The sequence below is a fragment of the Talpa europaea genome, assembly GCF_964194135.1.
Source record: "Talpa europaea genome assembly, chromosome: 5".
Taxonomy (NCBI): Eukaryota; Metazoa; Chordata; class Mammalia; order Eulipotyphla; family Talpidae; genus Talpa; species Talpa europaea.
This window is the reverse complement of record NC_140071.1, coordinates 2282212-2297144: the sequence shown is the minus strand read 5'-3', so window position 1 is coordinate 2297144 and position 14933 is coordinate 2282212. Positions and strand designations below refer to the sequence as shown.

Sequence of the window (14933 nt, the reverse complement as noted above, 5' to 3'; positions counted from 1 at the left end):
AGTGGGGCCTGGCTCGGCGCTCCCTGCCAGCGCAGTGTGCGGAGCTTCTGCGGGGCATCCAGTGAAAGCAGCTCAGGTCTCTCAACACGCACAGGGGCACCCAGCCAAAGGAAACCTGCAGTTCCCACCTCGAGTGCGAGGTTGGGGGCTCAGTGTGGCTGACCACAGGGACCGCCCTTCACAGCCGAGGTGGGGGGACCTGAGGGACCAGCTCCCACACCTGCAGGCCCGCAGAGGCCGCGTCCCTGGGCAGGCGCCGGCAGGCTGTGGTCTCCGGCTCAGGCCAGCTGGGCGAGCAGAGCAGCCCGACCCAGCCAACAGCGGCTCCAGCTCACCTGACTCCCCGCAGGCCACCCCTGCCCCGCGGGGCGCGTCCTGTGAAGCCCCTGGAGCCGGCCTGTGCGCTGCACACGTTCCCACACGGTTCGTGCCCTCCCTGGAGAGCAGCCCCTGAGTCCTTCATCCTCTCTCCCACCTCACAGGCCTTCCCAGCACAGGCCGCAGGCGCCCGGACTTGAGGAGGCTCCTGAAGGCCCTGGGACTCCCTGTCGCCCCAATACAGAGCAGGGCCCCGCGGGGAGACGCGCGCTCTTAAGGAACTAAGAGAACTTGCCTGAAACCAGCAAGTTCACCCCCCCCTATTTTCTCTACCTCTGCGTCCTGCCCTGCAGGCCCTGGCTCTCACCTCTGACCGCTCTCTGGGGGCTGGAGGGCACCCCCGGGACTGAGACACCCCCTGGAAACACAGGCAGCTCAAGCGGACACCCCGCCCCTCTCCGCGGCTGCGGGCGCCTGACCACACGGGCCCCAAGGGTCGGGAGTGAACCCGGGGCAAATCTCAGCCCCGGGGAACCCCGAGGGCAAGAGAGAAAAGCGCCTCACGTGTGTCCCCGGGAGGTCCCCGCGCAGCCCCGCGCCCCTCCCGCTCGGCGCCCTCCCCGCGGCCCCCCCCCCGAGGCTGCGGGACCCCAGGGCGCGGCCAGCGTCCAGCCCGCGGGGCCTGGGGTGGGTGGGCGCGGGGGCGGGGAGGAAGCCGGCCGGGACGGCAGGTCTGGGGCGCCCACTCGGGAGCCCCGCCCGGCGCTTGGCCGCGGGCGCCCCGACTCCGAACCCGGACCGCGCGGGCAGGGGCCCGGCTCGGGGCGGGGCGGGGCGGGGCGGGCGGGCCGCGGGGTGGGTGGGGCCGAGAGGGGCCCCCCGCGCCCCGCCCCGCCCCCCCGGCCGCGGGCCGGTGTCCAGGCGACGCGGAACGCGCGCCCCGGCTCTGCGGCGCGATGGACGCGGACGGCGCGGGGCGCGGGGACGGCGCGGGGCGCGGGGACGGCGCGGGGCGCGGGGACGGCGCGGGGCGCGGGGACGGCGCGGGCGGCGAGGACGGGGCGGACCTCACGGCCGCCGCGCTGCGCGCCCAGCCCCGGCCGCTGCCCCTCTCGGCGCAGCCCGCGGTCAGCCTCGCCCCGCCGCCGCGCGCGCCGCCCCCCGAGCTCAGCTACTTCGCGCGCGCGCGCCGGGTGAGCCCCGGGGGCCGGGGCGGGGCGGGGGGGCCGGGGCGGGGCGGGGGGGCCGGGGCCGGGGCCGGGGCGGGGCGTCGGGGCGGGGTCGGGGCGGGGCTGCCGCTGGAGTCGCCCCTGCGCCGGCCTCCACCTGGAGGTTTCTAGGGGCGGGGCTGGGCCACCTGGGGGGTTTCTAGGGGCGGGGCTACCCTATCGGGGGGTTTCTAGGGGCGGGGTTATACCTGGGAGGTTTCTAGGGGCGGGGCTGCACGACCTGGAGGTTTCTAGGGGCGGGGCTGGGCGGGGATGTACCTGGGCGGTTTCTAGGGGCGGGGCTGTACCTGGGAGGCTTCTAGGGGCGGGGCTACACTACCTGGGAGGTTTTTTCTAGGGGCGGGGCTGCACCGCCTGGGAGGTTTCTAGGGGCGGGGCTACCCTAGCTGGGGGTTGCTGGGGGCGGGGCTGTGCCTGGGAGGGTTTCTAGGGGCGGGGCTGTACCTGCGGGGGCGTTCCGGGGGCGGGGCTGTTGCGGGGGCGGGGCTGCACCCGCAGGGGCCCTAGGCCTGGGCTGGGTTTCTCGCCAAGGCTGGAGCTTGGAGGAGAGCATGCAGGCTGAAGGGCGCAAGCAAGCAAGTTAGGGGCATCAGGTTTGCAGGAAGAGGGCGAGTTTGGGGTTGGCCTCCTTCCCGGGCCTCTCGACCCCAGAGTACAGCCATCACGACCACCAGAGCTTGTGGACTCCCTCTTTGCTCCAGAATGACAGGGGCAGTTCCCGGGGTTAGCTCTGCTGGGTTGAAGGTTGGGGGGCGATGGCGGGGGACAGAGGGGTGTTCTGAAGCCTAAAGCTACCACCACAGGATGGCAAGGTGACCGCCTGCCAGGATCTGAAGTGGGTCTCAGGAGCCCAGGCTGCCCATGTCCTTGCCAGAGGGAAGGTGCAGCTCCCAGAAGCCTGCCTGCGAGCAGGAGACCAAGGCCTGGATCTGAACAACCGCAGGTAGCGAGAGCATCGCAGCAAGCGGCCTCACCTCCTGGCCGGACAGCACCAGGCACTGGGGAATCCTGGGAAAAGCCCAGCAGGCCTGTGAGGGTCCCTCCCCGCCCTCTCTCCCAAGGACTCGACCCCAGTGATGCCCTGACCTCAGGCTTCTGGCCTCCAGGACTGAGATCCCCCACCTGGGTACCACGGTAACCCTGGCAAACAAACCTGTGTCCTAAGCACAAGCCTAGGCCAGGCTCTCTCGGACCTGGTAGCTCCTGGCTCGCTGGCATCGAACAATGTGGAAGGACAGAGAGACTGGAGGAAGCAGGGACACTGCACGCGGGCCTTGTCTTCACAGCCCGTTGCTGACCCCCCGGCACGACCGGCCTCTGGGGAGCTAAGTGAGGGCGCCCAGCCTCCTGCCACCATCAGCCTCGTGTTTCTCCTCCCATGAGTGTTACGTCTTGAAAGCCGTAACAGTAATTTCATATATCGAAATATTACACTGTATGTGTCTCACTGGAGGGCCCTGTTCATCGTCACCTTGAGGCTGTTGAGGAAAGACGAGATGGAAGTGTATGTAGCAGAGATAAAAGCCAGGTTTTAGGAGACAGAGAAGTGCTAGGCAAATGGGGTGGGGGCTGGGAGGCGACGAAACTCGGCACGGCCCACCCCCACCCCCTGGGACCGGCAATTCCACGGGAAACTGGCAGACCCAGTTTATTCTTCCAAAAGTCCAAAAGTCACCAATCTGATAAGCCGCTCCATCTTCTGAGGTCTCAGAGGAGTCGCGGAGACAGGAGCTCTGTACTTGGAAGGAAACAGGGAGTGGATAAGAACCGTGCCCCTCTAAGGTGGGGGCCGCGGCTGGGGGCCCTGGGCCAAATCTCGCTCCCCACCTGCTTTAATAAAGATCCACTACGACACTGCACACGTGCATCCCCTCAGCAGCCCAGGCTGCACCCGCAGAGTGGGGCAGTTGCGGCAGAGACCATGTGGCTTGTGAGCCGAAAAGAGTCTGCTCTCCGCCTCTCTGCAGAAAATGCTGGCTGAGCCGTGCCCTGAGGCCTCCCGTCTTGGAAGGTTTGTGGGGCTGAGACCAAACTAATGTAAAGTGTATTTTCAGAAAAAGTAATTCAGCGCCCAGTTTTGATCACTGGCAAGGCAGGCACCTTCAAATGGCCAGGCCTTTGGTATCACGTAACAGAAAATGCACGGAAATGTTAACACCTAAAAAAAAGAGCCTTAAAAATAGCAAAAACAGCAAACGGCATCTCTGAGTCCACTGAAGTCTCGCCGCCCATAGTCACCTCCACCCTGGGCTCGGGAACTGGCCTTCCGCCTCCTGCTGGACCCGGATGCGGATTCTTGGCGCTGGAGAGCAGTTGGGCGCTCTGTATCACAGGTTTGCGGGGGCATGTGAGTCCCCCGTCCCTTCTGCATGCTGAGCAGAAACTGCGGAAGCAGCTCCTACAGCAAAGACCACCTGATCCGCTTAGTGGGCGGCGAGTGGCGGCCGCAGAAGATATCGCCATCCTGGACAGCGCTGACCCAGCAGAGAAGCAGGTCTGGGCGAAACGGCTGGTTCCCAGCTGCGCCCCAGCACGAACCCTCAGGGTCCACCTGGGAAGCAGGGGTCACACAGCCAACTGCAGCGAGCTCTTTGGAGACTTAATTTAATTAACAGGTGCAAAGTGGCCCAGAGCAGCCATTGCAATTAAGCTGTTCTTTTCATCACTTGCTTCTGTCTTGGTTATTAGTCTCCCTCACTGAAGGCGAGGTTAAGGCTTTGCTTAATCTCTGCAGCCTGGACGCGAGCCCCCAGCCCACCCAGTCAGTGTCTGCGGAAGCCCTGCACGCAGCAGTCAAAGGCTGGATTTCTGCAGCCTCTCCTCCAGCATCCTTTGGAGTGTTAATGTTATCTGATAAGCAAATGCCTAGCTCTGCATGGTAGAAGTCTCTGATATTTTCTCTGCAACATTTTCCCCATTGCTTTCATGAGTGGGAGGTATTACTTTCCATTTATTTTTCTAATCCATCCAGAATTCACTTTCATCCATAAAGTGCCACGAAGACCTAAGTTAATTTCTCCCCCAAAGAGCTAACCCATTGTCATGGCGCCAAATGCTGAGTAAGCATTACCTGTCCCTTAGTTTGGGCTTTTGTTGTTTAACCCTATGAATGCATGGCCTCCAAGCCATCACCTGCTCAGAGTCCGGAGTTGGGGGGCAGGAGAGCAGACAGTGATGAGAAGCTTGGGCGTATGTGCAGTGACCCCATGAACTGACCAGCCAGCCGCCAGTGCAGACACCGGGGCTGCTGCCTCCAAGTTGCTGGAGTGACTTTGAACTTGGGCAAACCAGGATTCTAGCCAGCGCCCAATAAGTGCCTTGGCGTGTTGCCCTTGGAATTCCTAGGAACCTTCAAGTAATGCCTCTAAATATTTTCTTGTTGGGTGACTCATGCACCAGGACAGTGCCAGGTCCGAGCTGAGACCAGCAGCCCTGCAAGGTGGTGACCTGTGAGTGATTGGCCAAGGCTGCTAGGAGCCACCTCTGCTGGAGTCATCCCATTGCTGCCCACGGCTGAGGCTCGCAGTCACGGCCTGTGTGGTCCTGAAACTTGCAACAGCACCTGGCCCCATCTCTCTGCTGTTTACCGTCTACCTCAGGCCCACGGGTGGAGGAAATCATCCAGCATTACTATCACCTATCCCCAGAGAACAAAAAAGCAAGCACAGGTTAGAGACCAGTGCTCCCAAACCCCAGCACCTCTGGGGTTACAGGGGGTTCAATGCAGCTAGCAAATGGGTTTCTTCTCCTTTTGCTAGATACCAAATAGGGCCGATTTATGTTACTATTAAAAACTTGGTCTCAATTCTGCAGTCATTTCTAGGCTTTGTTTTCATTTAGTTTTGCCAGTTCCCTTGTGTTGTTTCTTTATATTCCACATTCGAGTGAAATCATGTGTTGTTTGTCTTTCTCCTCGGGCTTATTTTCATTTAGCATCACCCCTTCCCCATCCATGTTGTTGGAAATGGCAAGCGTTCATCTTTTTCATGGCCGAGTAGTATTCCATCGGTCACATGTATCTTATCTTTTATGAAAAAATGGCTATATTACAGTGATAGCTTTTCACTGGATGATTTTCTAATATACCAGGGCTGTGTGCTTTATGGATGCTTGATATATGCTTATATTACATATATGTGTATGTATGTATGAATTACAGTTATTCTAGCTACACCACATGATTAAGGAAAATGGTTTCATCTCTCTAGAAAGGAATTTGCCAGTGACAGCCGCCTGCTAGCCACTCACTGCCAGCATCACTTCTGTTTTGTTATATTCTCCTAGTGTTCAGATGTTCATTTTTCTAAATTGTACAAGCACATTATAGAAACTTTAAGAAATGAAAAAGGTAAAAATGAAGGTGAATATACACTCGCACAGATCCTCAGTCTAAGGGCCAGTGGATGCTCACTACGTCAAGGTTTGGACTCCAGTGACAGAGTCAGGGAAAGGAGAGGGGTCACCTCTGTCCCCTGTGAGGAGCAAAGGGAAACGGCCAGGAGACCAGCCCACACCCCGGGGTCACACCTGCCCTGCGGGGGCCCGGCCGCCATGCCCGGTCACCGCCGTCCAGCTAGGGGTGACCCTCCCTCCCCTGTCCGCATTTCCTCCGGGGAGTGTGAGCGGGCAAATTCTGTGGCGGAATCCCTGTGGCTCAGGCCCCTCTCTCTCTCTCCACGCCCAGACAGGAATCATTTCTCTCTACGACTGCGTTTTCCACAAGAATCCCGGGTATAACCCGAAATTGCACCGTGATGACAGAGAACACGCCAAAAGCCTGGGGCTTCACGTGAACAAGGAGGTAATGCTCGGTGGACACTAACCAGAGCAGCAGACGGGCTGGGGCGTGGGGGTCGCCTTCGGCGCCTCCACTGGGCTGCCAAGGGGGAGACAAGCCCCCGTGGGGCTGCCGGCACTCGCGAGGCGCCGCTGCAGAGTCTGTGGACTATCCTGCGGGGTCCAGTGACTCGGTGAGCGCGGGGCTGGCAATGGGCACAGTCGTCCTGGCTTAGCCTTGGGGCCGGCTGCTGTGGGGACACCGGCCTCCAGGGTGTCCAGAGCTTCCTCCGGCCCCTGAGCCCGCCGCACAGGGCACAGCATCGCGTCATTTCCTGGGGCTTGGAGGGGGGGGTTCCCCTGTGCCAGCGCCCAGGTGCGGGGCCAGTGGAGTGGACAGGACCTAGGGTGAGGAGGTCAGGACGGTGGGTGGGTGCGAGGGACCCTGGGGTCTCCCTAGGGTGCTCAGGCCTCTCTGCCCTCGGCCCACCCTCCTGCACCCCCCATGCCTGCACGTCACCCAAGTCTGCGGAGTCGGCCCGACAGGGCGTGTCCGGGACAGGCCGGGCAGGTGCTGGCCAGTACTGGAGTCTCTGACACAAGGCGCGGGGCCAGAGCTCTCTCTGGTGGCTCCCGCGGGGATGCCAGGTCTGCACCGTGGCCGGCCTCGCTCAAGAGCCTCCAGGCATTTCCATGGAGCGCTGGGGTGCAGCCAAGGGGTGCAGCTGCTCCGGGCTGCTCCCTCTTCCGCCCGGACACCGGCCTCTCTCTCCACTGCTTCAGAGCCTGATGGTCTGTCCCGAGGGGCAGTGACGTGAGCGCTTTCCTCTCCCAGGCGCTGCTGAGCGGGAAGGGCTGAGACCCTGTCCTCCCGCGCTGCGGCTCCACGGGGCGAAGGAAAGACAAATAAGGAGAGGATGCCAGGCAGCGACGGGTGGCAGGCGGGCACCACCACGGGGACAGGGAAAGTGAAAGGGGGGAGGGCAAGCATCGGGGAGCCTGTGACCTTGAGCAGAACCCGGGGCCTGAGGGCAGGCAGGGGCAGGAGTCGGGAAGAGCTGAGGGGGAAGCTGGGCGGTGTGTATGGGCAGAGGCGGCCAGGGGACCAGGCTGCAGCACGCCAGGGGCGGGAGGGGCAGGAAGGAGGACCCAGAGCCTGCATGGGAGCACCCGGCCCAGCGCCTGGCCCTGCCACTCCTCTGTGGACCCAGGACGAAGGCTGTGAGCCGAGGGCCGGGGCCCCTAGTTTGAGAGGTTTCCCTCGGGTGCGGGTGCGGGGCCGGCCCTTGAGGCTGGGGGGCGGGAGGCAGGGCACAGCATGTGCGTGGCCGGGCAGAAGTGGCTTCGGGACCACGGGCCGGGGGCCAGGAAGGAGCTGCCATCGCCCCGCTGACCGAGCCTCGCGGTCCCGCAGGAGCAGGAGCGGCCCGTGGGGGTGCTGTCGTCCTCCGTCTACGGGAAGCGCATCCACCAGCCCCTGGAGCCCCCATCCCGGGACCACCGGCGCACCAACCACCTGTCGGCCGACTTCTACAGGAAGAACGACATTCACTGCATCCAGGAGCCGGGCTTCGGCTACATCTCCCCGGCCTGACGCCCTCCTAGCTGTCTCCCCATCCCAGGGACACTGGGCGCCGTCCGACGCCTCTTGGGCTCGGCCCGCACCTTAGCGCCTCCTCGCCCGCCCGTGAGCCTGGCCAGGCTGCGCTAGTAGGCAGGAAAGGTGACTCCGGTGGCCGATTTCTGGCGCAATCGCTTTGGGTAAAGTGATGATAGAGATGGAGCCACAGGGAGCACCTGAATAAAGTCAGATTTTGTTCCCCTCAGGCCTGGTGGGCTTCCTCCGCTCTCAGGGGCGTCGGGAAGGAGGTGTAGGGTAGGGTGGGGCCGTGCACACCAGGGCTCGACACACTGGCTGCCCGAGGGCTTCCCTGCTTCAAGGGCAGTGAGAGCGGAAATTGCCTTCGCCGCGACAGAATCTTGCACAATTGAGAACAGAAGCTCCAGGAAGGAGGGTGACCCCCGGCCAGCTCAGGGGAGAAGGTCATGGAGGACCTGGACGTGGGCGGTCAGATTCTGGCACCTGCAAACTTAAATTTGGTTAAATTTGGGGTTCTGAGACCAATTTCCAATTTAGGGGGTTCCCCCATTCGTGTGCATATCCAAGAAATCAAGCCATTGTGAGGAGACATCGTCCAAGGGCCCCCCCCCCAAGGCAGGGGCTCTTGCACCCCCTGCTGGACCCTCCTGCTACAGCGGCTCATAGAATCACAAAATGGGGACCAGTTAACTCCACAGTTCCTGGACTGTGATGGAAGAACAGATCTTGGTGGGCCAGATGGGCCAGGCCTGGGGAGAGGGTCCAAGCCTCCCAGGCGCCCGCCCCATGTCTCCCGCGCCCACCAGCTGGGAGCTCTGAACCCCGTCCTCCTGGGGTGGGGTGGAGGCAATTACTTGGGCACGATGATGAAGTCAAGGGCCTCACGACCAGCCCCCTCCGGGGGTCAGGATGGACCTGGAAGAGGCAGTCCTCTGTGGAGAGAGGGGGGCACCTGCGCCCCCACCTGGGAGTCCCCGTGACATCACCGCTGGGTGGTCCTCCCAGCAACCAGCCCACACCCTAAGGTCCAGCCCCAAAGCACCTCGTTAAAGTAACAAAAGGCCTTGCTGGTTCCTGGCTCCAGTTTCCCAGGGTTTTATGGGCAGGCGCCAGAAAGGGGAGACAGCAGAGACACGATTTCTTATTATAAATCACACATCACCGAGGCGTAGGGCGAGCCACCCCCGTTTGCGCCCACGTTTCGTCTTCTGTGAAGTGGGTGTCAGAGTTTTGAGCAGCTCCTGGGGACCAGGATCACGGGGGTCGGTGTCAACACAGAAGCCACTGGACCCCAGACGGAGTCTCCGGTTTCCCCGTGGGGAGCAGCTGCTTCTAACCTGAAGCTGGGAATGTTTACTCTGGAGATAATTTGAAATTTATTCAGGAATCAAGGCATCTGCTGTACTTTTAATGACTGAATCCCTCGGAAGAAATCATTCCTCATCAATTAAATTTCCCACAGCTGAACAGTTACCAGGCCGGTGAGCTAATTCATCTCAGGGCTGATTCCTCGCCACTGGCTTTATTGTTTTGATTCTGCGAGGACACCCAGCTGCCGGCAATCCCCAGCCCAGTGACTTTCTTTATTCTTTTGAACACACTTTCCTCACTCCGGGTACCTTTTATTGCATTTTATTTTACAAATAAATAGCAGTAGTGTATTTGGAATTCCTTTGGGTGCATGACACCTATTTATAGTAACAATAGAAAATATGTAAAGTTTGGGGATTTTTATAAATTCTTCTTTCTTCAGTCTTGATCACCAAGAAAGACAAGGCATCGCTAAGAAAGACCTTCATCCGGCAGTAACTGTAATAACAAAGTCAACCTCAATCACTTACGGTAAGTCAGATCCCACTCGCTTAACCTTCTGCCTTGAACAGCAAACAGGGCTTGAGCTGGGCAAGCTTGCACAGGAGCTCACGTTTGTTGGACAGCGAGGAAAAAGTCAACGCACAGTCTCACGCGTTAGCACAGATACATTCTGGAAAACGCATCCTTAGGTGGTTTTGTCTGTGCGCCAGCATCAGAATGAGGGTTCTCGGAACTGGCCTCCTCAAGACGCCCCCTTGGTGTGCAGAGGATGGAGCCGAGAGCCGGGAAGTCCCTGCAGGAGAGGAGCCGCCCGTCCTCGCCCGTGTCTTTCCTTCCCTAATCAAAGAAGAGATGGTCAGGCCTCGGGTGCCGCCCTTTTCCTAGATGGAGAAACCACCATTGACCCCCTTTTCTGAAGAACGTAGTTTGGGGGTCCCACCCATTCATGGGCTGAGCAGTGTCCGGCTTCTTTCCAGCTAAGAGTCTCTCACCTTTATTCTCAGGGTGAGGGTGAGGTCACCCTCTTTGTCACGTGAAGTCCCCCACCCGCGATGCCCCAGGCCCCTAAGTCCAGGATAAATACCTCTGGTCTGCTCCTTTATTCTTTAGGTTCACAACCTCGTCCACTGCCAGACGTAACCTGCCATCGTCCTGCTAACCCGTCCTTCATTGGTTTGTCCACCCTCTTAGAAGGACCGGGGGGTGGTCACGCCCCCTCCGTGGCCCAGCAGCCCACGGGGCCCTCCGCAGGCCTGGGGAGCCAGGTGTGAGGGGCCGGGGCCCTGCTGCTTGTGGCCTCGACACTTTTACAGTCAAGTGAGGCCCATTGATGCCGTCAAGGAGAGACAGAAGGAAAGACTTGGTTTCGGGTCATCCGGGCCCCACCGTCTAGGCTGGGCGGCTGCTGTGTTTGGGGAGGACACTGAGCCGGGAGGACTGGCACGGGGCATTCGGGGCACAACGCAGACAGCTCTGAACAGATGCTGGAAACTCTCCACTGCCAGGGCTGCTCGCAGGAGAGGGCTCCCCGCCCCCGAAGCTGAGGGGCTTTGCACCTGCTGCTGACATCGCGGGGAGGGCCGAGGCCCAGGTCCTCTGCCCCCTGTGGGCTCCTAGGAGAGGTGGCAGGAGTCTGCCGGCTTGTCTAGGACCCGCCTCCCCGGTGGGAGCAGGCAGTTTGGCCTCTCTCCTCTCCTCTCACTCTCACGCTGCCTGCCCGAGGCCGGAGCCCACCTCTCGCCGGCTCCCGCACTTCTAGAAGGCAGGTGCCGGGTTTGCCTGGGGATCAGAGTCACCTGGAGAGCAAGGCCTCTGAGCTCGGCAAGCCTGGGGGGGGCCCTCCAGGAGTCCCAGGTCCCCTTAGGTCCAGTTTGGGCCTGAGTGTCTGCATTTCTAGCACGTGTGTGGAGGGCACACACTTTGCGGAGCTGTGTACCCACAGGCCTTTGCGAGCTGGACTGTGGCCGTGACTTTGTTATAGAAAGTCTCGTTTGGTAAGACTGGCTCTCAGCCTCGAGGCAGAGCGGCTCTCCCTTAGAGCCGCTCGTGGTGGGGGAGTGTATGGCAACCAACCCATTCCGAGCAGGTTTATGAACGGTTTTAGCAGCCACATGCTCTTCGCCGGGGTTTGTAGTCGCTCCAACACTCCTTCGTACACTCCACTCCTCCACCCTCGACACCGCACTACCACCGCCCCGCACTCTGCTGCACCACCCTTATAAATCAGTCTCTTAGCTCAGGTGGACCCACTTCAGGTGCCGCCATCAGGCATGCACCCAGGATCACAGGGCTCCCTCATCTATCCTGATGGCGGAAGGGCAGAAAAGCCTGATACCTTTTACCTTACCCTACAGGGAGGGAGGGGGTGACGGTGGAGAAACACCCCCTTGGGGGTCTAGAGAGGACAGGGACCCGAGCGCCCCAGGGTGGATGCTGCTGCCTCCCGGGAGGACTCATCTGTCCCAGAAGCGGCTGCACCCTGGGGCCTCCGGGCCTGGATTTCGGTGAGAGTGAAGAGAAAAGCGCCCGGACTCTTTCTTCTTTCAATCACCTTGTGGGGGATTAACTGCTGAGTTGTGATTATAGGATCAAACTCCCTGACTGCAGCACACAACTGAGCGAACCAGCCCGTGTGCCCATGTGGCGGGGAAGGCCAGGTACGAGTGTCCAGTGTGCTTTTGATGGAGTGAGTCAGACCCGAGGGACAGTGGCTGGGAGCTGGGGGTCCTGGGGGGCGCCCCTCCTTGGCAGGCTTAGCCCCCTCACAGCTCACTCCATCTACCTGATCCGGAGCGCCCGGGAGAGCACCCTCTGAGGCGCTGAGCGAAGTGTTCAAAGATACACAGTGAGTAGAAACCAGGAATCACACCCAGGGTTCAAGCTTCGAGTCTCAGCTCCCCCAAACAAGCGACTTCCTCCCAGAGCATCTGGGTCCTCCACCTGCCCAGGTGCCCTGAGCTGAGAAAAGCAAGCAGGTGCCCAGCTTTGCTTGGCTTTGAAAGCCTGGACGAGGCATGACCACTCCAGTTTTCATGCTTTGGCAAAGCCCCAAACGTCAGGGTTGCATTTACAAGAACAAACATCCCCAGGTGTGTTCTCTGCACAAATGCACACACCTCGGCTCTGCCTTCTCAGGCCTCGGACCTCGCAGACAGCCCGGGGGGCCCGGAATCCTGACGACGTGACTGCTGATTCCCAGCCGGCCCCTCTCCGGCAGCCTGCCCGACGCGCCCTCGTCGGCTTCCCAGGCCAGAGCCCGGGGCGGCGGGGCGCTAGCTGGAAGACATCTGCCCTGCCGCGCCCAAAGGGAGACCAGCCCACCGGACACCCCGAGGACGCTCGCTTTCCTCCCGGGGGTCACGCCCCAGGTTCTCATCACCGCCTGAGTAACGGGCAGAGACGCAAGTCTCACTCCTCGCCTCCTGACGGCCATTTCTGAACTAACACGCCAAGGAGAGCGGACGGACAAAGGAAAACCTCGACGCCGGGGCAGACCACAGGGGAGACGAGGCAGGGAGGGGAAGAAAGACACGTGGACTAGAAACCAAAGTACATAAAACTTTAATGAATTAACCATACAAAAGACAATGGCATCAAAACATCAGACGCGTTGGGTACAAAACTGGTCTTAGTGTGAGAACTAATCCTGGTGATGGGCGGCGACGAGCTGCTGGCGGGAGACACAGAGCGGGGGACAGTCACGGGCCCCCACGGGGGCGGGGGCGGCCACGGGCGACAAGACATGGGGGACACGGTCACGTGGGGGGACGGGGTCTCATCACAAGTACTGCGTGTTTTAGTATCAGACTAGCAGAGGCGGCTGGCGAGCTACCGTATTTTCCAGAGAAGAACATGCACCAGAAGATCACATACACCCCCTAGTTTTATTGCCTTAAGAACCGCTGCTGCACCTCTCCTGGCGCACACGCGCCTTCTCCCGTTTGCTTCGAAGTAAGCACAGAGCAGTGGCCGTCCCGGCGCCCGCACAGGGCCAGCGCCAGCCTGGGCCACCAGGCGTGTGCCCAGGCCACCAGGCATGTGCCCAGGCTCCCGGGACAGGACGGAGCAGGCGCGTCCAGACAGGGGGACAGACGCTCGTACCTTCCTGCGGACCGCGCGGCCAGAGCGGGCAGCCTCAGGACGCCAGGTTGCTCTGCGAGAGCGACCTCGACATCTCCGTGTTCACGAAGTACGTCTTCAGCTCCCCCTTGCCCTTGACGTTGATGACCCCCCGGCACGTGCAGGCATAGCCCAGGGTCTGCAGGACGAGGCTCGTCTCCTCCGTGACCTGCGGCATGGGACAGAGGACAGGCGTCAGCCGTGTGCTGGACACTGCCCCGGAGGGGCGTTTGGACTCAGGGGTAAAGGGACGGAATCGCCCATGCTCTCTGGCCCAGTGGCCCCACTCCTGAGACGCGGGCGGGGAGGGAGTGATCCAGGAGAGAGAGGATTTCCAAGGACACTGTTTAATCGGGGCTGGGAGAGCCAGACGGGGACCCTTGGCCCACGGTTCGTCTCGCAGCCTCCATGCGGTTAAGGCCAAGGTCACCGGTCATACAACTGAATCATGTCCCCCTGCTTCACCCCTGGAAGCTGAACGGGGCCTGGATTCCCCCTACAGTTCAGCCATGTGCAGTGACACGCTTGGGGAGAGGCCCGGGGACGAGACGGCGCCTGGGAGCCGGTGGGGGTGGCCGCGGGATGGTCATGAATTGTCCTAAGTGTCATATCATCACATCAGGTGTATTAAGAATAGATTTAAAAAAAGACAAAATCTTGCCATTTGCAGCAACATGGATGGGGCTGGAGGGATGATGCTGAGTGAACGAGGTCAGAAGGCCCAAGACAAGCACCGGGCGAGTCCCGGTGTGGAAAACAGGGAAACAAAGCAAAGGCTCAGACAAAGCCAAACTGAAATCCTAGAAATCTGACTGCAGAACTGGGGCTCCACAGGGGGGCAGTGGCCTGAGGAGGTCTGAGTCCCTTCGTGTACACCACGTACGGCGTGGTCAGCCAACGCACCTCGATCAAACACAATGCAAAGTAATAATAAGAAGATAAAAACAGGTTTTAACACAGACGGAGAAGACCCGCTGGGAAGGGGTAGCAGCTCCTGTGAGTGGCCTGCACTGCAGTTTTCACGTGCAAGAGAGACAGGATCTAAAGCTGAGACCCAGGGGTTTGCACCAGCATCGGGCGGCTGGAAATCTCACATCACTAGATTGGCGCAGGGGCTCACAGACAAGCCTGGCCCCGGCCCCAGCCCCAGCCGCTGCATCCAGGTGAGTGGCTCTTGCACGTGGAGGGAGAGACACGTCTCTCTCCAGCATGGGTGGGGGTGTTATCCTGCCCTGAACTTGCTGTCTCGGCCTGAGCCTGCACTGTCCTCCACTCGGACCCAGGCCAGGAGTCCCGCTGCTTGAGGGTGGGAGAAGCCCCTCCTGCCAAAGGCGCTGTCTCAAGGGGAGACAGGTGACATGCACAGGTGACATGCACAGGTGACCTGCACAGGCTCAGCTGAGAAGACCCTGGCTTTGCAGATAAGGGGAGACACAGGCAGGAGCCCGCCCCAGTCTGCAGACAGAGCCGAATCTGTTGAGGGCTCCACCTGGGGCTCTCCAGGGAGGGAGGAGGGGTTGTGACTGCTTTGCCTCTCGGTCCCTCTCCCTTGCAGCCCCCTTCGCCAGGTGTGGGGT

General features: G+C 60.8%; 1 protein-coding gene across 1 annotated transcript in view; it reads right to left on the bottom strand.

Moving 5' to 3' along the window:
* Positions 1-13372: 13372 nt before the first annotated feature.
* ADCY2 (adenylate cyclase 2) overlaps positions 13373-14933 on the bottom strand; it is a gene marked incomplete at both ends in the record, with an annotated part of 223081 nt that continues 221520 nt past the window's right edge. The window contains one exon of the mRNA XM_084233659.1: positions 13373-13525. Coding sequence (XP_084089785.1) covers positions 13373-13525 — 153 coding nt within the window. The remainder of the gene's footprint in view (positions 13526-14933) is intronic.